Source organism: Momordica charantia (genome assembly GCF_013281855.1).
Source record: "Momordica charantia cultivar OHB3-1 chromosome 5 unlocalized genomic scaffold, Mcharantia_2.0 BLBB01000005.1, whole genome shotgun sequence".
In the NCBI taxonomy this organism is placed as follows: domain Eukaryota; kingdom Viridiplantae; phylum Streptophyta; class Magnoliopsida; order Cucurbitales; family Cucurbitaceae; genus Momordica; species Momordica charantia.
In genome coordinates this window covers 20419564-20446037 of record NW_028275163.1, presented here as the reverse complement: position 1 = coordinate 20446037, position 26474 = coordinate 20419564, and the positions used below count along the sequence as shown (strand labels likewise).

Below are 26474 nucleotides of genomic sequence, written 5' to 3'. Positions count from 1 at the left end.
TTATGGTCTCTATTAATACATACATGGGCCTTCTATAAGATTTTTGTTTTCTTTCCTACCTACATTGTTTTGTAATTATTCTTGAACGAGAATATTTGTTCTTGAAATAATTACATGCCATGGGTTTAAAAACTTTTCTAACAAAAATTCTCTCATTCCCACATAGGCCTCTATTACTTTTATTTCATTGATTATCATCACTATTTTAACTAAAGTATACAACCCTCCAAAAAGAAAGAAATCCTCAACGGAAAAAGCACAAGTAATAATTAATACATTAATTATTCATGCAAAAAATTGAAATAAAAAAGTGATACTTTTTAACTTATGAAAATCTAGTGGAATACTCCTCTTGGAAATCCCAAATGGAAGTGGGAAAACTTAGATCATCTTCATAATAATTAACATAATCATAAACTTGAAAGTTTCTAATTTGATGATCAGTTCCTCCATTATGATTATGATCATGTCCAATAATGTCTTGCATCTCCATAAAGGAATCCCAATTGAAGGTTTTGTCACTCAAAACTTCAAGTTCTTCACTGTAATTATCTTTCAAATCACAAGATTCTGATCCCAAAGAACAGCCTCCAATGGCTTCCTCTCCTTCTGATTCACCCACTTTCTCCTCCTCTTTCAGAATCCCCAGCTGTTGTAGAAACTCGTTTAGATCAATCTGTGGCTTCTCTTCGCCTAATGCTCTTACCGTTGTCGTTGACGCTGTTGTCTCTCCCACCGAAGCTTCGTCATCTCTCTCTTTCCCTCCCTTGACTTTGTTTTCGAGTACTTTCTGGGTGAGAAAATACAAGAAAGAATAAGAAAATGGGTGAAACAAGATTTTAAATATCGATGTGGATAGAAATGTTTTCTTTCTTCTTTTATATCTCATGATCTTAAAATAACCCCTTTTTCAAGATCTCATTTATGTAAAAGTATAGATAAAATATCTAGATATTTGTAAAAAAAAATCATGAATTTATCGATAGATATTTGTAAAAAGAAATCATGGAAATCAAGAAATTTAAAATATATATATTTAAATTTATAGTTAAACATTTGTTACGGTTTAAACAAATCTTCGTTCATTGTTTAAATCTCATTTTAGTATTTGAATTTTAAAGATTTTTATTTTGGTCTCGTTAAACTTAAAAAGACTAAATAAATATTTTTCAAAATTCAAAAATCAAAATGAAATGAAATATAAAAGTTTAAAAACTAAAAAAAATCTTAAAATTACTTGAAGATCAAAATAAAATTCAAACCGATACAAGTTAAAGTTCACATTGAGTTAGCAACATCAAGTGACAACTTTTTTGTTTTCAAGGAACGTTCGTTAAATTAGAAGGAATAAATTTGACAGTGGATATCGATTAACCCATTACCGCAAATATCTAACATTCATATATCGATAGAAATACCGACAGAATTAATAGTAGGAATTCTCACGTAACAATACCTTGGGGGGAGGTGAAGGAAGGGAAGAGGAAGAAGAGAGAAGGCGAGTTCGGGATTGAAGCTGCTGAAGCCTCTGGTGAATGACATGAACACTGGGCTGAGCATTAAGATTGAGCATCAAATTCCCACGCCCATGGCCTGGCCAAGGGAACATAGCCATGAAGTTCTTAGAAGGAACCCATTTGAACTTCTTAACAACTTGTTTAAAGTTATTTGAATCGTTGTAGTTTGGGAGCAAGTGTGGGAGGTTGAGATATGCGTCGGGACCGTAGAGTCGTCGGGCAGCGTCGTCGTAGGCCATGGCAGCCTCCTCCGCGGTGGCGAAGGAGCCAAGCCACAGCCTGGTGCGCTTCTTCGGCTCGCGAATCTCGGCCACCCATTTCCCCCAGGTGCGCTGGCGGACGCCCCGATACTCGCACGAGGCGTTGTCGGGGCCGCCTTTGCCCCGGGAGGGGCCTTTCTTCCATGGCTTGAATGGGGATTTTGTGGAAGAAGTTTCCATGTTAGATATGAGTGAAGACGGAGAGAGTGATGAAGATGGTTGCAAGAATGTGGTGAAAGGCGCGGGGGATATCTCATATATAATAATATGTAGCCCAAAGTTTTGGGTTTAAATGTTGTCACGTTTGGAGATCCTTTTTTTTTCTTTTTTTGTAATATAGTTGCCATGTGACCATTATAGGTATGCTTTGGTGATTTAGAAAAAGACAAAAAGTTATTTTAATGTTAATATGGTGAGGATTTGAATTTTACCCTTCAAGTTTTACGAGAGATCAAAAAGTATGAACTACTTAGAATAATACTTATCTCATCATGAATACTGACCACCATTAAATATGGTGCAACTAAAAGAGGGGAATGAAAAATTAGATCATATTTCAAAAAAAATAATGAATTGTCAAATATTCCATAGCAGTCAGTACAATATCTTTAACATAAAATAATGATGTCAACCTTTTTCTATGAATTTCTTTGAGGTGGTTGGAGCAAAGTTGGTCCCCATTATTTACAATGGAATCTAGGTTATTGTAAGATATTTAGACTTCTTTTTTGGAATCTAGGAATCCCAAATGTTATAATATTTTTGCTCTTGGCTAACTATGATCAAGATGATAATACTTTAATCAGTTCAGTTAGATTCAAATTGACTGGTCTTTAATCTTTTAGGTAATTCTCAATTTGATTTTGTATCTTAAAAGTCACATAATTTATTTTTACTGCATTAAAAAGAGGTGTTTTCATGACAAAATTATTAGAATTTGCCAATAAAAAATTTGCGTACCATTAAATTATTATTTTTATAATCAACGAATTATATTTGTTTTATTGAAGTTACATGCACTTATAATACACGCTCTCATGCACCAGTAAAAAAATTCCCTAACAACCCCCAATAAAGGTGCAAATGCTAATTAAAAATCGGGCTATTTAAAACTTTTTAAGTACTGAGAAATACGTGACTATTAGATCTTCAATCAGAATAATTTTTCATCATCAAGATTCAAGACATCAAAAAGACTTTCATGTTTATGTTAACATTGTCTAACTTACCACTAATGAGTCAGCATTTTTTTTTATATTGTCCAGGAGTCGACGGCCCTTTGACCTTTATACTCCTATATCTTGAGGTATGCACATTGTTCCCATACCCATACATACGCAAGGAATCATCGCTTCGTGGAAGTTACCAAGATTACAAGAAAGTGATCATTTGTACTTGTCACATATGCTATTCATGTCCATTTCGTTAATGGTAAATATTTGAATCAATTTTAAAGGTGAAGAGTAGAAGTGGATTATCCAGAAATTTTGAAACTAATCTAGCCATATAGATACAAAGAACAGATATAATATAAAAAGGATGTATAAAATTAAATGAAGTGTGACAGAGCAGTGTTCATAGGATTCTATTTTGGAGAAATCTGAGTTGAAGAGTGAAGAGTGAAGAGTGAAGAATGAGTCACCTCAGTTCATTTTTGGCATTCACGGGCTCTTCTTTTTCACATGTTTTTGAGCCATGATTCTTGAGACTCCCCTCTTCAGCTTTATCCCATGTTTATGCTTCCTTCTCTCTCTCTTTCTCTCTCTTGGGAGTTTGAATTGGAATGCAATCTCCTCCTCAAATCTCATCCATCCACAGCCAAAGCCAAGAAACACATGTTAGTGTTACCCACATCTAATTAAAATGGTCCCAAAAATGCCCACTGCCAAAACCAGTGTCATATCATAACTCTGATAAAAGCAAGTCAAATATCAGTAAAAAAGAGTGCTCTGGATCTAGTTTCACTAGTTGCAAACAACATTATGCTATCTTTATGATTCTAAGCTCCAAATGAAGGTGAGGCCAAAAGTTTATCCACTAGATTATTGTTAAATCTTCCACTGAAACTCCTTTGCAACATCATGATGGTAGCTGAACTCTAATGCAAATTTGATGCAGCCAACAGTCAGTAATATTTGAGAGACTTGATTTTGAGATTCAGTGGCTGTTCACTCAGAAAAAGGGTAGTAATGGAATAAAGAAGGGAAGAATAAAGAGTTCCCAGCCAGCACATCCATCTAAGGTCCTAGACTAGGAACCATAATCCTTAATATAGAAGACATTGAATAGATAACTGATCAAAATTTCATTTCTTTAAGCAAGAAAAAGCTATGGCGGAATCCAAGGTAAAGTAGATCCAATCCAACTAGAAAAAACTAGTAGACTTAAATTAGGACTTACAGATGCAAATATGATTACAGAAATTGGAATTCCATGGCATCAAGGACTTCTTGTGCAGCTACAATCAGGCTTCAAAATAAAATTAAGGCTGGGTTCATAATTAAAAGGAAATGAACAGTGATTGAGGCTTCTTAATTACTAAAAAAAGTATATATTCCAGCTTCTTAATCCATCCTACTTTTGTTTGTTATATATATATATATTATTTCTTTTCATGTAATGTGTACGAGTCGAGAATTATATTTGGTTATAAAGAAACACTTTTTGATTTGCTTCCAGAGCAGATCTCATCAACAATATAAAACTGTAAATAATTATGGAAAACTGACCGGAATGACAGTATTTCTTTCATTTAAACTTTGGACTTCTACACAAGTTCCTCCATTTATCTTTAAGATCTATTGATGTACGACCCTTCAGAAATACAGTACTACCAAACTCCAAAATCTTTTTCCAAGGTATGGTTGGACTTCTATCAACAGAACTAGAGAATTTTCGAACTCCCTCCTGCAGAAATACAAGTAAATCTTAAATAAGTATAATGACATGCACTGAACGTAAAATCCAACAGCAAAAAGAACAGAGAAAAAAAAAAGGACAGAGAATACCAGTGAACAGCTTTACTTACTAATTCTTATGAAAAAGCTAAAGCAAGTAACAAAAATAAAATTTTTGATTTATGTGACACAAAGGTAAAATTATGTAGTCAGTAATGATCAAAACCATGATAAGCAAAAGTTTGAGACAATTTTTTACCATACCACCTTTATTTCTATTAAATTAAAAGATAGAAAAAGACTACCCTTAGTGTCTCCTCCTCCTCAGCTGTCCAAGGTAGTTTCTTCCGTCTTGATTGAGGAGTCTCCGGACATGTACTGCACAGAAAACAAGGTGTAGTATCAGAGTTTTTTAGAGCGCAAGGCATAAGTGCAAATAAAAGCTGTCTTTTTTGTGAGGCACACAATAGAAATATACAGGTAAATTTTTTTCTATATATAAATAATTAATGAAAAATTTAAGAAATTACAAGTTTTATAAGAGATTATTTAGAGAAAAGAGGATTTTGAAGGATGTTTTTAATTTCTTTAAAGGAAATTTTAAAATCACTGTCCAGAATCACTCAACAAATATCCCACTACTTTATTATGGATCCTAGTATTCTGGTTTAATACAAGTATTCTAAACTAAAATACATAGTTATCCCAAACCAAAACAGGAATGAAGGATAATAGACTAAATAGAAATAGTAAAGGTGCGTTTGGTTGGTAATCGGAAAACAGAAATTTGAAAACAAGGAATTCAATGAAAACCAGAGTTGTATTCTTTGTTTTCAGATATGTGTTTTGATAGCAGATTTTGTAATTGAATCTCAATTTAAAAAACTATTCAATGTGTGATTAGTAATATATTTGTAAAGTAGAAGTAGTTACAAACTAAATATTTAGTTTAATCTAAACTTATATTAATTAATTTATTAACATTTTTTTATGAATTTTGTATAATTATTATTTTACAAGGTTATATAATTTAGAATATATTATATTTTACATGTTTTAATTTTAACAAAGTTTATAATATGAAGGAATATATTTATCAAAGTATTTATCATTTTTAATGTAATTCTGCATCTTAAAAATTTCAAATTCTGAATCTGAAAACACTGAAAACATAAAAAGGTCGTTTTCAGAATTTCTACTATTTGGATTACGGAATCCAAAAACAGTTTTCAAAAACAAATCTCCAAAATCCTGCCAAATGCTTATTCATTGAATCCATTTGATTCAGTGAATCTGAAATCAAAAAACAGAATCCAAGTTTCCAATCAAACAGACCCTAACTAACTATAGAAGTATGAAGAAACTTACCGATGATATTCCTGTCGAAATCTGATGGAGTATCTAGAAATGATAGACTCATCATTCTCATCATCAGAAGATTTTTCTCCTTCAATGTTAATTGCATAAACAGGTTCCTCGTCGTTGTCATCAGTTTGGTACCGTAAACCTTCTTGCTTGGTCACTGCTTCAACTGGCCCTTGATCTTCGTGGATAAATTCATAAATGTCATATTGCTCTGTGGCTTTTAGACCATCTTCCAATTCTGCTACATTGCCTTGACACTCTTGGTCCACCAATTCTTCTACTGTATTGCCTTGCCACTCTTGGTCCACCAATTCTTCTACTGTATTGCCTTGCCACTCTTGGTCCACCAATTCTTCTACTGTATTGCCTTGCCACTCTTGGTCCACCAATTCTTCTACTGTATTGCCTTGACACTCTTGGTCCACCAATTCTTTTACTGTATTGCCTTCACACTCTTGGTCCACAAATTCTTCTACTGTATTGCCTTCACACTCTTGGTCCACCAATTCATCGCCATCTTTCTCTCCCGCTAAAACGTCAGGTGCCACTCTCAAAGGATTTGCTTCATTCTCTCTATGATTGGAATTGGAAATCTGTAATGGTTTAGAAAGCTTCGCTGTTCGCTCAATATCTGTACCTTTTGGAGATTGATGGTCAATAACTTCATTTACATGTTCTCCATCTAGAGTTACTTGATTGTCCTTATTTTCCAAGTTCACATCTTCACAAATTTTAGCAACATCCTCAACTCCAGCTTTTCGTGAAGGGCCAAGATCTTTTCGTTGCAATACCTCTTTAATAAATATAGACTGATGTTCCAAACCAATACGAATAAAAGTAGCAACATTTTTCTTCGCCAATGCAGCATTCTCCTTAGCTTCAAGGTATTCTGATATAGCAAGTGAATAGAAGCAGAAGGGACAACAAAAATCACCTTCATCATTCATCCTAGCTGAAAAACCCAAGCACTTGTCGTGAACCACTAAGGAACAATCACTAATATTACAGGACAACAACTGACCGCCTTCATTGCATTTTACACAAACAGTTAGTTCTTTCCTGTCAGCTAATGGAAAGGAATCATGATCGACCACACATTGAGAACTAAAGAATTCATTTTTTTTCATGGCAATATCTATCGTATCATTAAGATGTCCATCACTATCACTTAACATATCTTTCTCTTCCTCATCGGGATTCATGCCAACATCAATATCAGTAGCAACAGTCTCCGGCCAAAATTCACTATGAGACATAGTATTAATTGCATTTACATGATTATCATGGCCAGAGTCACACTTGGAATCATCAATTCTGTTGTTATGCATGTTTCCTTCAGCACAAGAACTATTAGATGCTTTTGGTTCAGAAGGCAGAACACTTCTATCGTTCACTTTCTCGACACTAATAATTTCATGCATCTCATCATCTTGTACGCGAGCTGGCATAGTATGACAAGGAATACCTGATTCGGCCTGATGCAATTCATCAGTAGCAGTACACGGTTCAGACCTCTTAGGCCCAAAATGCTCCTCGTCTGCAAGTTTGTCCTCCACCACCAAAGTCATTGTACATTCATCCAAGGGATTATCATCTCCCTCGTTTTGTGGCACTACTCTTTCAGTTGAATCTTCTAACAACTCTGTTCCATGTGAAGAAGCCACTTCCTGCCCCGAATACAAAGTACGTGCAGAATGCTGGTTAAGCTTATTCAAATTCAAATAGCCATCATCACAACCAGGTAACTGGCTGGCCTCATCTTCAGATGCATGGTCAACTCTACTCTTTTGAGAACGTAACAAACTAGAACTAGATGGGTCTGCCCCTGATGGTCTTCTTTTATCCTCAAGAAGTAGAGGGCTTCCGTTGATTTTTTCTTTTCGACCTTGAGGATTAGAGGAGCTACTATCAAGTCTCCTGCTGACCTCAATATGATCATCATTGTTCAGAGAAATCCTATCCCTATTATTTTCACTAGTTTCGAATGCCAACCCACTCTTTTGCAGCTTTTTAACATTCATAAAGTCATCGTCACAACCAGGTAACTGGCTTGCCTCATCTTCAGATGCATGGTAAACTCTACTTCTTTTAGAAGGTAACAAACTAGAACTAGATGGATCTGCCACTGATGGTCTTCTTTCATCCTCAAGAAGTAGAGGGCTTTTACTGATTTTTTCCTTTCGACCTTGAGGATCAGAGGAGCTACTATCAAGTCTCCTGTTGAGCTCGATATGATCATCACTATTCCAAGAAGTGTTATCCCCATTATTTTCATTATTTTCAGATGCCAACCCACTCTTCTGCAGCTTTTTAACATTCATAAAGCCATCATCACAACCAGGGAACTGGCTTGCCTCATCTTCAGATGCATGATCAACTCTACTCCTTTTAGAAGGTAACAAACTAGAACTAGATGGTTCTGCCACTGATGGTCTTCTTTCATCCTCAAGAAATGGAAGGCTTTTACTGATTTTTTCCTTTCGACCTTGAGGATCAGAGGAGCTACTATCAAGTCTCCTGTTGAGCTTGATATGATCATCACTATTCCAAGAAGTGTTATCCCCACTATTTTCATTATTTTCAGATGCCAACCCACTCTCCTGCGGCTTTTTAACATTCACGAAGCCATCATCACAACCAGGTAACTGGCTGGCCTCATCTTCAGATGCATGATCAGCTCTACTCCTTTCAGAAGTTAACAAACTAGAACTAGATGGGTCTGCCACCGGTGGTCTTCTTTCATCCTCCAGAAGTAGAGGACTTCCTTTGCCTTTTTCTTTTTGACCTTGAGAATCAGGGGAGCTACTATCAAGTCTCCTGCTGAGCTCAGTACGATCATCATTATTCAAAGCAATGCCATCCCTCTTATTTACAGGCACCAACCCACTCTTAGGCTTTAAGAAATCAACATATGGATGTGTACCATCAAGAATTGTATCTTTCAGCTGTTCAACAAGAAATATGACAACCACTTTACAAATGGCCTAACACGGGGTAGAGGGTGGAATCAAATAAAGTAGAGACAAATCTTGAATTCTCTTCACCTGATGCAATGTAGAACGCATGGATGCCCTTTTTTGTGCGATAAAGGGACTAACATCCCATTTTAACATTTCTGGTCCAGCCACTCTTAAGGCAGATTTTGGAGTCTAACAACAGCACAAATTATTCAATTTCAATGTATACCCAGTTCAAGAGAGCCGGAAAGTGGCTATCTGATACAGAGATTAAAAAAACCAGGGCCAGTTTGCTTAAGAAAAACATGGCTTTCAAGGGCATAGGAATTCAGAAATATAAAGTATTACCTCCTTATATATGCGTTTAACAACGTATTCACAGCTCTCGGATGAATCAAACGTAACTTTTGACTGATGGGCAGGAGGACTATCTTCTCTAACATCATTCAAAGAACCAAACAAACCCTCCAAGCATCTCAAAGCAACCATTTCCCCGGCGTTCTTTCTTGCATCATCAGATAATTCTGAAGCCTTCTCAATTACATCTATCGTAGAAAAAAGAGAAAGCTGAAATTACACCTAACACTCAAAAATAAAAATGAAAGCACATTGAGAATTGATAGTGAATACCATGTAAAAGAGAAGGTTTCACTTGGTTGAAACTTGCAAGGGCCTCGATGGTCAAACGCCAAGCAAGTCCCGAAGCAGATTCGGGTTCGTTCTCCATTGGAATCAATACACACGCAGCACAAATCCAACAAAGCTGCCGCAACCGAAATATTTCCAAATGAAGCTGTGAAGAATGATGAGGGGTGTATTCAACTAAAATTACGGCTAGAAAATGTACAATCAGAAGCGTATGCGACCCTGCAGAATTTTGGAATGTTGAAAAACGAGAGATTTACATCGATTGTTCAATAGCTCCATAAATTAGAGCGCAGAGCTTCGAATTTGTGGTTGAGGAAACCAAAATTCTTCTGTAATTCTCTCCTTTGCCCTACCAAGCGTCGAACATCCAGGCCGTTGTCTTGATTCGTTTGCGTAAGTGGGGTTTTTTTAAAAATATTGTATTTTTTTCCCTATCAATAAAAAAAATAAAAAATAAAAAGAGAGAGAAAGAAGAGAGGGTGGGATTTTTAAAAAAAAAATTAATGTTTCTTTTTTCTATTAAAATAAAAAGTGGGAATATTTTTTGAAAAGTAATGTTTTAAAAAAAATAATATGATTCTAAAAGTAATGAATAAGATCCAATTACCCACCCGCAATCGTAATTAATGAATCGTAATAAAATTGTACGAATGTAATCGAATGGTGGGACTCGTCTCAAAATTTATAATCACATTACATAAAAAAGTGTAATCTCATTATACTCCTACAACATCATCAATCTCATTCTCATTTCTTATTCCGTTGACCCATATATACAATAATTAATGTACCACTTTTACTTTTTCTCTTTCATCTATGGATTAGATTCATATAATTTTTAATTAGTTTTTTTAGGTTCAAATACTAGTTTTATCACTACACTTTGAACTCTGGTTCATTTTAGTTCTTATACTTTTAAAATATTCGTTTTGGTCCCTATGCTTTATATTTTGATTCATTTTGGTCTCCCTATTTTGAAAATGTTCATTTTTGTTCCTGTACTTTTAAACATTGACCATTCTGGTCATTCCATTTTATTTTAAATCTCACTTTTTCTATCACAATCTCAACACCACATTATAATCAATATATTTCTTACAATGTAAATATTACTTTATACTAAATAGTTTTCGTTATGTGTAAAGTTTGTGTTAAAATCTTGATTAAAATGATCACTTTTTAAAAGTACAGATATTTTCAAAGTACATTGATTAAAATGAACCAAATTTACAAGCATAGGGACCAAAATGAACATTTTCAAAGTACAGGGACTAAAATGAACCGAGGCTAAAAGTACAGGGGCCAAAATAATATTTTAACCTTCTTTTATGCTTTTATAATTTCTTCTCCCTTTATACTCTATATTTGATTTGATTATATAATATGATAAATTAATATTAATTAATATCAATACATTTTTAAATAGATATTATTACTTTTAAATATTAGAATAATAAAACTAAATAATATGTTATATTAAAGTTGTTCTAATAAAAAATATTTTATTTGATGTAATTTTATTTTGGTTATTCATTATATATTAATATTAGATAAATTGTTAAAATTAAAATTTATTATTATTGTAATTTAAAAAATATTAGCAAATAATACATTTATAATGAGTTAAAAAGAAGAAAAAGATATATTAGTAATTCTCTGATTCCGATTTCAGACAGTTTTAGTAAACAAAAGAATTGTGATTACAATTTCATAATATTTAGGATAAACAACATCAATAGAATAATATTACGATTCTGATTGATTTCATTACGATTGATTTGCGTTACAATTACAGATAACTAAATATGTCCTAAAATCACAATCATTAACTGCAATTTCATATAACACAGGTTCAAGGGTTACGACTTCGAATTAAATCGCAACGACTTTAAAGTAGTAACGTGGCTGCCACCGATGCATGCATTTTCCTCCCCATTTCCAATGTTCTTTATTATATTTTTTTATTTTTCTCTTTTACTTTGAAGATTTTTTAAAATAATATACTTTTTTTAAAAATTACATAAATAATGTAGTGATGAAGACTAATTTTTTTGGGTATGTTTTTCTATTTTTTATTTTTTAAGGTTATTTTCTTTTTACTGTTCTATATTATTTTGAAACAAATTTTAGATTTGTTTAATATGCAAAATATTTTTCTTTTTACTTTTTTGGAATATTATGTTGATTGTTTTATTATTTTATATTATTATTTTGATGATTTGGTGAGTGAACTTTCTTCTCCAAAATTTTAAATGGTATGATCACCACCTATTTTGAATTTAAAATAAGTTTGTTATCTGATCTAATTACTCTAAATTTTAAGTATTTTTCCTTTTAATTTGTATGTTGCCGTTAGTGAAATTTTTTTTATTAATTAGGCTAATATATTTTTATTTTTATTTTTTCTATAAATTATATTTAATTGTTGGACGTTAATCTATGCAAGTGGATCTTTACTTTTACTAATACTAGTGCGTGCATTCACGTAATAAAAAAATGATTTTATTCATTATAAAGATAATTTTTAAACTAAATTAGCATGTATTTAAATTTATAAAAATGTTATAGTTATGTTAAATATATTTAATTATTTAGAATTAGTGGAAATGAATGGAAGACACAAAACTATGATGGGAGGGAACTAAAAAATTATAACCCTTTTAACGTTCCAAAACTTTGATATTCTACCATTAAATATTGTTATATATAAATATTTAATTATACAATTAATTTACGTAAATGAATACAAAATTTTTTATATTCTAACTTTTCATATTACATTCACTTAATATCTTAGATGTATATACGTTGCATTATCTCTGTACAACATTTTTAATGACATTATTTTTAATATAACAATTGAAAATATATAAGTATTTTTATATTTTAATTTTAAAAAAATAAATTTTACGTAATTTAGGTCTCTTTTTTGTTATATATTTTCAACCTCATTAATGAAAATTTATTTTACTAATTATTTGAAAATTCTATAAGTTCCTGGGAATGAAATGAAAAACTTTATTAGATTCTAATTTTTTAGATTACTTACCTAATATTATTGACAATTGATTAATTAATTAATTTACTATTTATAATTAATTAAATTTTTTGTAAGGTATTGATTTACATGATTTTTTTTTTTTGGAAAAATAACATAAATTTGTAATTATGATCAATAAGTTCACCAAACATTTGAAATAAAAAAATATACTAATTGTAAAAGAAAAAAAAACAATAACAACAATTAGACTAAGACCTAGCTATAGATTCATATCACAAAGTGAAAATTGTAATGTCACTAACCTAAGATCTGAGATGTAGATTCAATGTGTAATCTTTAAACTTGAATATACCACCAAAATCTTGAGACGTATTTGAAAATTTAAGAGTTATATGAGAGTAAGCCTAGGATTCGAGATGTAAATCCAACATCTATTTCCCTTGCAACTTGAGTATATCATCAACATCTTGAGACATATTTGAAGATTGAAGAACTTTCTGAGAACAATGAATTCAGAACGCTAAAAAGAAAAATGAATGGATCTCTAGGTGTTTGTGAACAAAATTGTAGAAGAAAACTCATATTTATAGAGTAATAGAGGGTTAAAAGTTATAAAACGTTAGAAATTCAATTATAAATTATAATTAAATGATTTTTTAAAGTTGTATAAAAGACCTTTCCTATTCCAACCTTTTCTCTTCCATATATTTAGTATTATTGATAATTAATTATTAACTAATTAAATTTGGTAGGAAAAATCTTTTGCATGTCAACATTTTATATTCCATATAGTTTTTATTAACTAATTAATTTATTATATTTAAAGAAATTGATTATTTAAAATTAATTAGTAATGGCACGTCTAGTAATTTAAAATTTGAAAGAGTGTCATATTAGTCTAAAAATGTTTTTCTAGGATGGTCCATTTTTAATATAGTATAGATATTCAAAATAGTTAAACTACTAATAAAATAAATGATATTTTATTTTTAAAATAAATAAAAAAACAACATAAAAAAACTATATATATATATATATATATATATTAGAAAATATTTTAAGAAAATTGAGTACGTCCTACGTGATTCTGTAAAAACTGCATCTTGTAGGCGTTATTTACTTTGACCAACACTTAACCTATTTTCGTCAATAGTTTAAATACCTACCTTAATTTTGTAATTTGTTATTTAAATTACATTTAGTTTGTTATTATTTTTAACTATGTATCATTTTTGTAATTTGTTTTTAAAATTAGATTATTCTTAAAATTAATCTAGGTAGGTGATAAAGGTTCAAAGGTATCTCTTCACATAAAGGTGGCTATAGGAATTTCTAGGGTGGTCTTTTTCGCTTCTCAATGTCTTATCTTCTCTCTCAAATTGAAGAATAGTTCTCATGATTTCAACTCACGCCTTTCCAATAAATATTTTAATTAATTGAGTTATGTTATTAATAATCATTACAAATATGTCAACGTCATGATCCATTTATCTAAACATTTTTCCTTCATGGGTTTGGTGGGGATGGAGGATTTCTTTGGGTTGTTTTGAATATTTATAATGGAAAAGTTTATTTGTGTGCTAGATATGTAATACAATCTAAATTAGAATAGATGTGTCGAATAAATTGTTCGTTTGTAATCTTGAATACTTGTATCGATCTAAGTAAATAAACAAAAAATATCTCTATGTCAATATTTTTTTATTTAGGAATATAACAAATGTAGGGATGAGATATTGAACTCTCAACCTTTAAAAAATGAGCAAGATATCTGAGCTATACTGATATTGACTCTATACTAAATATTTACTATACAAGTGTTGCATCTATGGTAAAACAAGTGCAATTAATAATTGGATCAAATATAGTAAAAAAATCAAATCCAAACGCCCACCACTAAAATAACCTTAAAACATCTATCAGTCTATATAGACTATTATTAATGGACATTATCAACAAATGTTGGGTAAATAAATGTAAATGAGTGATATACAAAATTTAAAATATTTAAATATATATCCACAATCGTTCAAAATTTGTCATATTTACAAAATCCTAATCTTGCTTACAAAATATACTAATCTTGCTTACATATATGGTAAAGTAAATTGTCACCCATTAAAATTTGTATATTAAATAATTTATTGAAAAACCTAATGAATGTAAAGTTTATAGATCAAATATAGAGTCCAAAATTTTAAATATTAAATGAATAATCAGATGAAAAATAGACAATTTTTTTAGTTTTTTTAGTATACATGAGAGAGTAAGATCGAATTCATAAATTCTTGGTCGAAGATATATACCAATTACTGCTATAATCGCTTTGGCGACAGTTAAAACATTAAACTTTGTTAAGTCCAAGTTTAAATCCAAGACACACGTAATTAAAAAAAAAAAAAAGGAAGTTGCTAGAATATAGTTTAAACCCATTAAAACATACAAAGATAACCCAAGAAATTGGAAGAAACGCAGTGATCATTGTGAAACCGAAGTTCTCATATAAATTCGACAGCGCCATAGATGTTCAAAGAGGCTTCTGATGCTTCTTCAACTTCATAGAGACCGACTTCTTTCAACTCCAACCGCCATTAAAGCTGCCCAAAACCCTCTGAACCAAAACAGCTTCGAGCACAACTACAGGCAAATCTGCAACCTTCTTCTTTCCTTCACCCATTCCCGATCACTCGTTAAGGGCCTCCAGCTCCATGCCCACATCGTCAAATTCGGATTACAGACCATCCCTCTCGTCTCCCACCATCTGATCAACCTCTACTCCAAGACCCAATTGCCGCATTTTTCTCTGCAGGTTTTCGATGAAACTCCGACCAAATCGCCCACCACTTGGAGCTCTGTTATCTCTGCATTTGCCCAAAACGAGGCCCCGTCTCCTGCCCTTGAGTTCTTCCGACGCATGGTCAGTCTTGGGATTCGGCCTGATGATCATATATACCCCAGCGCGGCCAAATCGTGTGCTTTTTTGTGTAGGTGTGATGTTGGGAAATCTGTGCATTGCCTTGTTGTGAAGACTGGATATGATTGTGATGTGTTTGTTGGGAGTTCGCTGGTGGATATGTATGCGAAGTGTGGAGAGATTGGAGATGCGCGCCATGTGTTCGATGAAATGCCTGAGAGGAATGTGGTGTCTTGGAGTGGGATGATTTGTGGGTATGCTCAAATGGATGAAAGTGTGGAGGCATTGACTCTGTTCAAGCAAGCTTTGGTTGAGAATGTTGATGTTAATGACTTCACATTCTCGAGTGTGATTCGGGTTTGTAGCAGCTCGACGCTTCTCGAATTGGGGAAGCAGATCCATGGATTGTGCTTGAAGACGAGCTTTGATTCCTCAAGCTTTGTTGGGAGCTCTTTAATTTCTCTGTACTCGAAGTGTGGGGTTATAGAAGGGGCTTATCAAGTTTTTGAAGAGATACCCATAAGAAATCTTGGTATGTGGAATTCAATGCTGATAGCTTGCGCTCAACATGCGCATACAGAGAAAGTGTTTGGTTTCTTTGAGGAAATGGAGAATGTGGGGATGAAGCCAAACTTCATTTCTTTTTTGTCTGTGCTTTATGCTTGTAGCCATGCTGGGTTGGTTGAAAAGGGACAAGAATACTTCAATCTAATGAGAGATTATGGGATTGAACCAGAGGCTCAGCACTATGCCTCTTTAGTGGACTTGCTTGGACGAGCTGGGAAATTACAGGAAGCCGTTTCTGTGGTCAAAGAAATGCCAATGCAGCCTACTGAATCTGTTTGGGGAGCCTTATTGACAGGGTGCAGAATCCATAAAGATACCGAAATGATAGCTTTTGTGGCGGACAGAGTATTTGAACTGAATAGTGCTAGCTCAGGTCTACATGTTTTGTCATCAAATGCTTTTGCTGCAGCTGGTAGATACGAAGAAGCAGCCCGGATAAGGAAAATGCTGCGGGATCGAGGTGTGAAAAAAGAGACGGGTTTGAGTTGGGTTGAAGAGGGAAACAGAGTTCACACATTCACTGCAGGTGATAGATCTCATGCAAAATGGGCAGAGATTTACAAGAAGCTAGAAGAGTTGGAGGAGGAAATGGAGAAAGCTGGTTATGTTGCAGACACGAGTTTTGTGCTGCGAGAGGTAGACGGCGATGAGAAAAGCCAGACGATTCGATATCATAGTGAAAGATTGGCCATTGCGTTCGGGCTTATTACCTTCCCGCCGGGGAGGCCTATAAGAGTTATGAAGAACTTGCGCGTTTGTGGTGATTGTCACGCAGCAATAAAGTTCATGTCCAAGTGCTCTGGGAGAATTCTCATTGTTAGAGACAACAACAGGTTTCATCGTTTTGAGGATGGAAAATGCTCGTGTGGCGACTATTGGTGATTGGTATGTAATTTAAGTTCGAAAATGCCCATGAATTATATGCAAAAGAACATACATATTTCTTTATAAAACTCATTCTTACAATTTGTTCTCCCATTTTTTACTTGTTGGGCTTTGTTGTGAAGTTTATTTGCTACTCAACCCTTCCTCAGAAGATAACAGTTTGAAAGCGTAGATTGTACTTTCAAACTAATCCTCCCATCACAATGCATTACCTTTCCCTTATGCTTAAGCCCTAAAATGCCTTCTACTTATTGTAGTGCTCCCATTGCATCAATGTTATTTTTCTCAGTGTTTGGTAATCATTAAAAATTATGTTGAAAATTAGACATAAATTTAAATAAGCTTTGTTATAAAGGTGGAAACATCATAATATAATTAGCAAAATAAACTATCATGCTATAAAAAAAGAGTCAAAGGTTGTAGATAAATAATTGAGTGCAACTCTCCCTGCGTCTGTATCCACAACAGAGAGTCTTTCATTTTATTATCTTGTCTATTTTTAATAAATGATCATATTAGTAGACTTAAAAAAATAACGAAAGAAAAAAACTCTTAACTATTCTCATTTAAATTAAACTATAAGGGCATCCCAGTTGGCAAGAGTTTGAGATCTCTTAGTCATACCGGCTTAGAAACCTCAAATTCGAACCTTTCAGTGAACCTAACACCAAAAATACTTGATGATCCAAATCTTGGGGTGAGCATGAGTAGCCTTAAGTATAGGGGAGCAAAGCTCTGACTCTCAATTATAAAAAAAAATAAAAATAAAAGTGACGCTCGTTTAAATTGTCATAAATTGTATGTAGTTTATTCATTACTTTCAAAACTGGATTACACTAAGAAGAACGTATTACATTATTTCAACAAAACAGACACTGACAATTCAAGTTGTGCCACAAGGAGTTCAGGTGCCTGAAATATGTATGTCTCCAAGTCTTTCTGATCAACAATGGACCCCAAATCCCCCAAAATCCAACCACAAATCCAATTGCCAGGCTTAAATAAAACCACTCATCAATATAATTTTCATCGCCTTCTTTTCCTTGTCCATTTTCTGCTACTGATGTCGTCTCTTCCTTTTTGCAGCTGTTGGTCAATGGAGGTCCACATAGCTGGTTGTCAATGAAGCTCGATGGATCTAAGCCTTGGAGTTGTGTACTTGTTGGAATTGCACCTGATAAGTTGTTGTGGGACAAGTTCAAGTAAGTCAAGAATGTTAACTTCGACATGCTTGGTGGTATTTGCCCCGAGAGTTGGTTTCTTGATAAATCAAGAGACTCCATATTTGTCATGCTTCCAATTTGTTGTGGAATAGTTCCTTTGAGATGGTTTCCTGAGAGATTCAATGATCTCAACTCCAAGAGATTGGTAATTTCACGAGGGATTTCTCCTTATATGGTGTTGTCTGGAAGGTCTATACTAGTCATGAGGGTCAAGATGTTATTGTACTGGAATTCTCCTCCTTTAGTTATCACATATGCATTCTCTAAAAATTCTCCATGGTAAAAAGAATAAAATATGTGTCCAAATGAATTCCTTTTGGTAGCCATGGCGGTAAAATTGCCAAAACAATGTGGTATAGACCCAATTAAGGTGTTTTTCCCAATGTCCATGATTTGTAGAGATGAGAGATGATAGAGCTCGTCTGGGATTACTCCACTCAACTTGTTTGATCGAAGTCCAAGAATCATGAGGTTCGAGAGATTCGTCCCCATCCATGCTGGAATGTTTCCTTGGAATGCATTTAGACTAAGATCCAAAGTCCTTAAATTCAAGCAATTTTTGAGAGAGTGAGGGATTTCTCCAGAAAGGCTGTTGTTTCGTAGGTGCAAAGACTTTAGTTTGCTTAGAGACCTCATGGAACTTGGTAACTTTCCAAATAAATTATTGTTTCCCAACTTCACAACTTCTAATGACGTCCACTTTGTACAACAATTCGGAATATTTCCTGATAAAAGATTGTCTCCAAGATGAAGAATCTCCAATCGATTATCTTGACTTGTTGAATGACATAAGAAGTGAGACATGTTTCCAGAGAATGAATTATTGGAAAGATCAAGCTCTGTAACATTAGATGATATGTGAGGTAGGTTGCCATGAAATTTATTGGAACTGAGGTATATCAATGTGAATTGAGCGTGAAGAAGAAAATCAGGAATTTCCCCTAACAGTTGGTTGGGAGAGAGATTCAAGTATAAATATGAAGTAGATAAACTCCAAAACCAATCTGGAATGGTGTCAGAAATTTTGGCATTAGATAGATCAACGTCAGTAAAACTCTTCTGTGATTTGAGCCATGTGGGAAACTGGGGACCTAAGTTGCAAGATCTCAACTGTATATGACGAAGTCTAAAAGGAGGAACCCACCCAATAGAGAAACTCATTGTCAAATTATTTTCTGATATATCTAATTGTATCAGATTCACAATATTAACAAAGTGAACTTCTGATACAATGCCTTCCAAGCGATTGTAAGAAAGGATCAGTTGTTGCAAACTCCATAGAGATCCCATGCTTTTTGGAACAGTTCCATTCAATCCATTTCCAGCAAGATTCAAATATTCTAATGAAGATAAATTTCCTATAAGCTCTGGAATAAGACCAGAAATGAAGTTACCCCCAATGTTAAGGAATTTCAAATTTCTTAGCTTTGCAATATTATTCTTGAAATGACCTGAAATATTAGTTCCTCCCAAATCCAAAAATCTCAAACTCTTTGCAAGGCATCCTGCTGAAAAAATGTCAAAGATTTCTGATAACTTTTGGCCAAATGTATTTCCTGACAGAGAAATGCTCCTCAAGTTGCAAAGAGTTCCTATTGAGCTTGGTATGGTCCCTTTGAGTTCATTCCAGGAAAGGTCAAGAGAAACCAAATTAGTAAGATTGACAATGTCATTTGAGATCTCCCCTTGCAAGTAAAGGGATTGAAGGTCTAAGTATTGAAGGTTATGGAGAGAATAGAGACAACTAGGTATGGAAGAATTGTAATTGAGATTAGATCAAGATATGTAAGTGCTGACAAATTTTGAATAGCACATGGAATTGGACCTTCAAAGCTACTGCCCTTCATCCTTATAGAAGTGATGCTTGTAAGACTAAACAACCATTCTGGTAGTGAAGAATTCAAGTAATTATATTCTAAGTTAAGGCTTTGGAGGGATGTCAAGTTCGAAAAACCTCTAGGAAGTGAACCTTGGAAATTACTTCCACTTAGGTCAAGTGAAACAAGGCTACCAAGATCAAATATCCATTTGGGTAAGAATTCATTGAAGTTGTTCGATGAAATGTCAAGAACAGAGAGAGAAGTGAAATTAACACGACTCAATGGAGTAATATGACCCAATTCACAGTAAGACAAACGCAGTTCCACGAGAGAAGGAAGCTTATTAATATCTAGCAACCAATTAGACACTTTTCTAAGGTTTGCATAGCTCAAATCCAAGCTCAACAATGAACGAAGACCTTGAAGCCATTGAAGATTTCCACTATTCGATCTAGGTCCAGAAAATGGAGAATTACCTCGCAAACCAAGTTGTTGCAAGTTTGATAGATTTCCAAGCTGATGAGGTATGAGTCCTTGAAATCCTGACCCTGTGAGGTTAAGATAATTCAAACTCACAAGTGACCCCAAAAAATCAGGAATTCGCAACCCTCCAAAATCGTTGTAACTTTGATCGATGTGACTTGCATGCTTTAAATTCAAGATCGAGTCGCTCAAATTACCCTTCAACTTGTAGTTTTCGAAAGAAATCCTCTCTGCTTCTGTTTCCCAAATAACATATCGAGTATTCGCAAGATTGAGTTCTTTGACATGGCCAGTGAAACTATCGCAACGAATTCCAACCCATTCGCAACAATCTGTTTGAGGAATCCAAGAAGAAAGACGATTTGACGAATCTTGGAGCTCTTTCTTGAATCTCAGAAGCGCGTCTCGCTCCATTTCAGTGCAGAGTGCATTTGATGATGATGATGAAGAATTGATGTTGGCATGAAAATTGATAGGAAGAAAAGAATTTCAAAGGCTCTTGCAAATCCAACTCCGTCCATCTTCTTGATGCCAAAGGCACATTCCAAAGGAGGTTGAAGAACTTACTAATAAATAACATGGTTTTTTAATAGACATTTATTGTATTGAAGGAAAAATTAAAAGGTAATTACATGGATAGCATAATATATGTGTTTCAAATATAGTAGAAGATTCTAAATTTTGTAAAAGAGAATATAATTCAAATTAAAGTGAAACTCAAATGTATGTAAAAGACATTGAAAGAAGTGGAATGATATTTTTCTAGAAAAACATCCTAATATAGTTATATAAAAAAGACACCTATTATCGAAAAAGAAAAAAAAAAAAAAACTGGTGATATTTCCTAAGAATTTTTTTAGTAAACTCAGAAAATAATAAAAATTTTGGCAGTTATTGTTATTATTTTTTAAAGATCAAAGATCAAATATTTAAAATTTGGCAATTAGTATTCGTCTTTTACTGAGTTTGTTCAAATTAATAGCCTGAATTGTCTTCATTTCTTAAATATTTTAAATACAATATTATTTTATTAATAATTTTAAACATCCACTTGGATTTTTTTAAATGTTAGAAATTTTAAATTCTATTTCAAAAATATTTTAGATATCAAACTTATTCTAAAAATAATGCATTTGAATTACTCCGCCACATAAGCTACAATATTTTTTTTAAAAAATCCTTCGTGGTCTTCCCATTGAAATTTCAAAGCTAAGGTATGTATATAAAACAGAACATACATTTTTTTATCATATATTTTATTATATTAATAAATTTAATTGACTAAAAAGGAGGATGAAAATTAAATTTTTTTATATTATTAATACTACAGTTTAAAATATTTTCAAAAACTGAAAAGAAAAATAGTTTAACCGTCCTATATTTCAAGTGTTTGATTGTAACAATTCAGAATAAATTTGCATTTTATAATATTTAAGAGTGTAGTCGTAACAAATTTATAATTTAATGGAAATTGTTTTTTGTTTTTTTTTTTTTTTTTGAGTAGGTCAAATTGAAAGTTTGAAGAAGGGACTATAACAACCCTATAATTTAAGGCAGTTTTTGAAATTTTTCCTAAAATCATTATTTCAAAAAGAATAAATTTAAATTAATTTGCTTAAAAAAAGTATAATGAATTCAAGTGATCTTCTCCTAGCGACAGAAGATTCAACGCGTGTCTTACATTTTTTGAATTATTGAGATTTTAAATATTTGTATTCAAGGATAAAAAAAAAATCATTTCAAAAAATAATGATGAATATTTGCAACCAAAATTACACTAAAAATCCATAATTTGCTTGACATAATTTACATTTTTAAGATCAAAAGTTGGAACTCCCACTCCCTTATTATTTATTTGTTTATAATTCTTAAACATTTTAATATAAAAAATCTAAGAATATATTTTCGTTATTCTGATTTTAAGTGACTATTTGTTAAATTTATTATTATTAATTTGAGTAAAGTAATTGTATGTGTAGTTTTTATGATTGTAAATTAATTTTAGCCTCCAACCTCGTCTCTTTCTTTCTTTTTTTTTTTAAAAAAAAAAATAAAGCATCTATGTTTTAGCTTTATTATTATTATTATTAGGACTTTTAAAAGATTAGACTTTAAGAAAAAAAAAATTTAACCTAATTCATTTTGTATTTCTTTTATTTTAAATAAATATATTAGATTTTTTTAAGATATTAGAATTGAATTTTTGTTATACCAATTAGCTAAGTGAAATGAGTATTAGAGTAATCGTGGCTCACATTTTATTATACCAATTAGCTAAGTGAAATTTGGCATCAAGATTTTTTAAAAATTTCTTAGCTTTTACTTTTACTTTTAATTCAATTATTTAAATAAAATTACTTATAACTAATAAATAATTATCAAATAAATCATGAAATCTCATCCATCAATTTTTGAGATTGTGTCTCAAAATCAAATGAAAAAAAGTAATAAACGTAAAAATAAAATATTCAGGGCTTTTAGGGCAAAAACTTTGTTAGATAGACTTAATATAAATGAGGAGATGGAACATTAAATCCTTTTCTCCAATCTTACAACTCATAATATTATATCAAAATGACATATAAAAAAAATCATAGGTAGTTCTAGTTTGATAAACAAGACACGGTCGGGACTACATTAGTAAACCTCCCATCAACATTTTCACAAAAAGCTTCGGCTTCTTTTCCTGGAATTGTTGTACACATGCTCACATTTTCCATAGTAATATTGCTGCAACGACTTCGAGAGCAGTTCAGAATGATTACAGTCTCATTTGCCGACGTTCCATGAACTTCACGAAACGTCACGTCACTCACTTTGATACCAATTAACTGGAAGCATCAATAAAAAATTTATAAATTATCACAACACACCAAGCACAACATGGGTTTAAAAAAAATCTATAAGAAATGAGAAGTAGATAAAATTGTACCTTATTTTTCCTCATACTTGCCAGATTAGTGTAATATCGATCGATAATGATCGGGATGTTCACACCCACAAGCGTTATTTGTTCAAATGTAATGTCTCTTACGTATCCATATCCGCCCTATAATAAATAATTCAAAAGGTTAAAAATAAATTATATATATATATATATATATATAATACTATTATTGTAAATGAATTAAATTGAAAGACAATTATAACCTGCCAAGTCTTGATTGTCATTCCATATAGAGTGTCCTTGAAGAGGCAATTTCTTACATGTATGTTTTCAATTAGGTTGAATTCTCCATTTTCTCTTAAACTTCCAATGCTGTTTTAAAACAAATACAACGATAACGATAATAAGATGTATATTACGACTAAAGATTTTCGATAAAGAGTTATTGAAAAAGCGTCATTTTTACCTTATGCCATGGCCGAGCCCACAGGTCACGTCTACGATATCGATATTGGTAGATCCATTGTTAAGGGCAATACAATCATAACCTACAGGAATAGAAATTAATATGAAATAAAATTGACTACTCAAACAAAAGAAAAATATATATATATATATATCAATGGGAAATGTTAATTACTTACCAGTTTCAATGAAAGAATTTTGAATAAGAACATTGTTGGATCCAGTAATGTCAATTCCATCTGTGTTTGGACTATTTTTAGGAGCAATAATGTGAAGGTCTGAGATAATGGCATTGTTACAAGAATTTATGGAGATATGATTTTTGGCACTATTGACATGCTTCATTTCCCTTAGTTGGAGCCCATTGCAATTTTGGAAAAACAATGCCTGCAAAACCATATATTATAATTAATATCAACATTAAATTTAAACATCAAAATCAAATCCTACAGTGACGACCAACATGAGCATGCAGCTCAATGGTAATGGACATATGTTCTTTCTCTCGAAGTTGAAAGTTCGATCTTCCATATCCTCAAATTGTTGTACTAAAAAAATCAAATCTTACCGTTGGACAATTTCCTTGACAATCTCTCCACCAGGAAGAACCTTGACCGTCGAATTGACCACCTCCATTTACCATGAGACCATCTATGTCTGAAAATTGAATCCATCTATCCGTCTTGTCACTTAGCCATGAACCCTTTGTTGGAGCCATTAGAGTCCCTCCAAGCTACAAATTCACAAAACCATATCAAAATATTTTCGAAATAAAAAAAATAAACATGTGACAAAATAAAATTAAGAAATGGGGTATGGAAAATTATCTTAATTACTTGGAAAATAATTTGTTTGGACTTGCAAGGGCCCTGAAATTTGAGAGGGCTCAACATGTAAATTTTTCCAAGTGGTGCATGTAATGTTGGAATTCCTTCTGTTGCTCCACACACATCATTCCAAGCTCTCAAAAAAGCCTAAGAAAAAAGTAAACTTATTAGTGGAAGAAGAGAGAGAATTACAAGAAATTCAAAAAAAAAAAAAATTAAAATCAAAATGAAAATGTAGTTTAAATTTACTTGTGAATCATCAGCTTGGCCATTTCCAATGGCTCCATAATCAAGAACATTGAAATTGGATGAAGCTAATACACTCCATGAGCTTAAAATATCAATGGAGAAGATGAAAACAAAGGCAAAAATGAGCTTCATTTTCTAAGCTAAGCAAAAAGAATAATTGAAAGGATGGTGAAGAATGAGGATCAATGGCAAGCTTATATAGAGGATGAAGGGGCAAAATGGGAATAGTAAAATTGTTTTTTTTTTTTAAATATTTTGGAAGAAATGAATATTAGAAAGGAAAATATTAATGGGATATAATTGAGATTTGGTTAAATTAGGGGCTTGAAAGAAGCAATGTCCATATATACTAATAGTTTTAGCATTTTGGGCTTTGTTGGAATGTGAATATAATGCCTAAAATATGGCCAAAATGGGGGATTTTGCAAATTGATGATTAATTAATGGGCTGAGCAAATTTTGTTTCATAATCATTAGTTTACTTTTTTTATGGGGATATTGTTTTGGAGAAGTTAATAGTTTTTTTTTTTTGTGCATAAATATGGTAATTACTAATTATTGATGTCCAAATGTGAGAAAATTTGGTACACATTTGTAGAAATTCAAGCTTGGTTTCGTTGGATGGGTTTCAATAGTTTGGTATGAATGAAATTCACAGTCAATATTACATTTTTGTTAATCTAATGATGAATTAGATTATGTGTAATAAACCTTTTTATAATATTATTGAGTGGATTCGTTTTTTTCTCTCTTGAAAACTAAGGTTACCTCGAGGGATTTAAAAAAAAAAAAAAAAAAAAGTTACCTCGAGGGAAGAATTGAGAATATTGAGATAGAAAAAAAAAAATCCTACTTAAACTTATTTTCCTAGTTCAAAATTCTGTTAATTAATAATTAACATTTTTTTGGTAAAAAAAATGGTGGGAAATTCTCAATTTCATACCAGACTATTGAAACATCTTTCTTAAAAACCCACTCTCATCTTTCTTTAAAATTAGTTGGAAAGTTAAAAGGCGACATTTAGTTGATGCCAAAATGAGCATAGCTAAAAATAACATAAAATCAATTATCTTCAATTTTTTTTAGTATTATTAGTTGGAGATATATTCTAATTACTGCTAAGCTGTACTCGTTTTAGATTCAAAATTTTTAATTAAAATTTATATTTGTTACTTTAACTTAATATATATATTTTTTAATACTGGAGGTGAAGATTGAAACTCACGACTGAGAGCTATGTTTAGGTTGGCTAAGACAAATGTTTGACATTATTAATTTAATATTAATCATTGTATTTTATAACAATTTTATTACACACTGGACCAACCTAAGTTAATTTAAAGACTAATAGTTACTCTAAAATTATCTAAGACAATTGTTTGATATTATTAACCATTTCGAAATATTACCCTACTCATTACTAATCACAAAATTGTAACTTTTAGAAATTTAAGTAATTTTAACTTTCTTACTTCAAAAATAATAACTTTTAAATTTAAGCCAAATTAT

General features: G+C 32.2%; 4 protein-coding genes and 1 pseudogene across 16 annotated transcripts; 1 reads left to right on the top strand and 4 right to left on the bottom strand.

Annotated features, from left to right (window-relative positions):
* Positions 1–43: 43 nt before the first annotated feature.
* Positions 44–2003, bottom strand: LOC111021546 (Integrase-type DNA-binding superfamily protein). Its single transcript, XM_022298556.2, has 2 exons — positions 1457–2003; positions 44–790 (listed from the first exon to the last, which is right to left on the bottom strand). Exons 1-2 carry the CDS (start codon positions 1955–1957, stop codon positions 326–328), a joined length of 966 nt encoding a protein of 321 aa, XP_022154248.1. The 5' UTR covers positions 1958–2003; the 3' UTR covers positions 44–325.
* A 1300-nt stretch (positions 2004–3303) lies between these two features.
* LOC111021537 (uncharacterized) lies at positions 3304–10046 on the bottom strand. Of its 13 annotated transcripts, none has more exons than XR_015790877.1 (8): positions 9627–10045; positions 9345–9541; positions 9084–9188; positions 6043–8984; positions 4980–5052; positions 4507–4684; positions 4178–4246; positions 3304–3687 (listed from the first exon to the last, which is right to left on the bottom strand). XR_015790877.1 is itself a non-coding variant. In XM_088124051.1 (7 exons), exons 2-7 carry the CDS (start codon positions 9721–9723, stop codon positions 4526–4528), a joined length of 3573 nt encoding a protein of 1190 aa, XP_087980177.1. In that variant the 5' UTR covers positions 9724–9789; positions 9902–10046; the 3' UTR covers positions 3304–4525. The 13 variants fall into 13 exon arrangements, 8 of the variants coding, with proteins under 8 accessions (XP_087980177.1, XP_087980179.1, XP_087980176.1 ...); XR_015790875.1 differs by having other exon boundaries at positions 3304–3659; XR_015790878.1 differs by having other exon boundaries at positions 4178–4235.
* A 5043-nt stretch (positions 10047–15089) lies between these two features.
* Positions 15090–18544, top strand: MEF1 (mitochondrial RNAediting factor 1). Its single transcript, XM_022298557.2, has 2 exons — positions 15090–17011; positions 18098–18544. Exon 1 carries the CDS (start codon positions 15188–15190, stop codon positions 17006–17008), a length of 1821 nt encoding a protein of 606 aa, XP_022154249.2. The 5' UTR covers positions 15090–15187; the 3' UTR covers positions 17009–17011; positions 18098–18544.
* LOC111021548 (receptor-like protein EIX1) lies at positions 17798–21255 on the bottom strand (annotated as a pseudogene).
* Positions 21256–23140: 1885 nt separating this feature from the next.
* LOC111021549 (putative polygalacturonase At3g15720) lies at positions 23141–25097 on the bottom strand. Its single transcript, XM_088124445.1, has 7 exons — positions 24966–25097; positions 24458–24622; positions 24069–24276; positions 23891–23972; positions 23688–23796; positions 23470–23586; positions 23141–23368 (listed from the first exon to the last, which is right to left on the bottom strand). The coding sequence occupies exons 1-7, from the start codon at positions 25095–25097 to the stop codon at positions 23141–23143; spliced, it is 1041 nt and encodes a 346-aa protein (XP_087980571.1).
* Positions 25098–26474: the final 1377 nt, after the last annotated feature.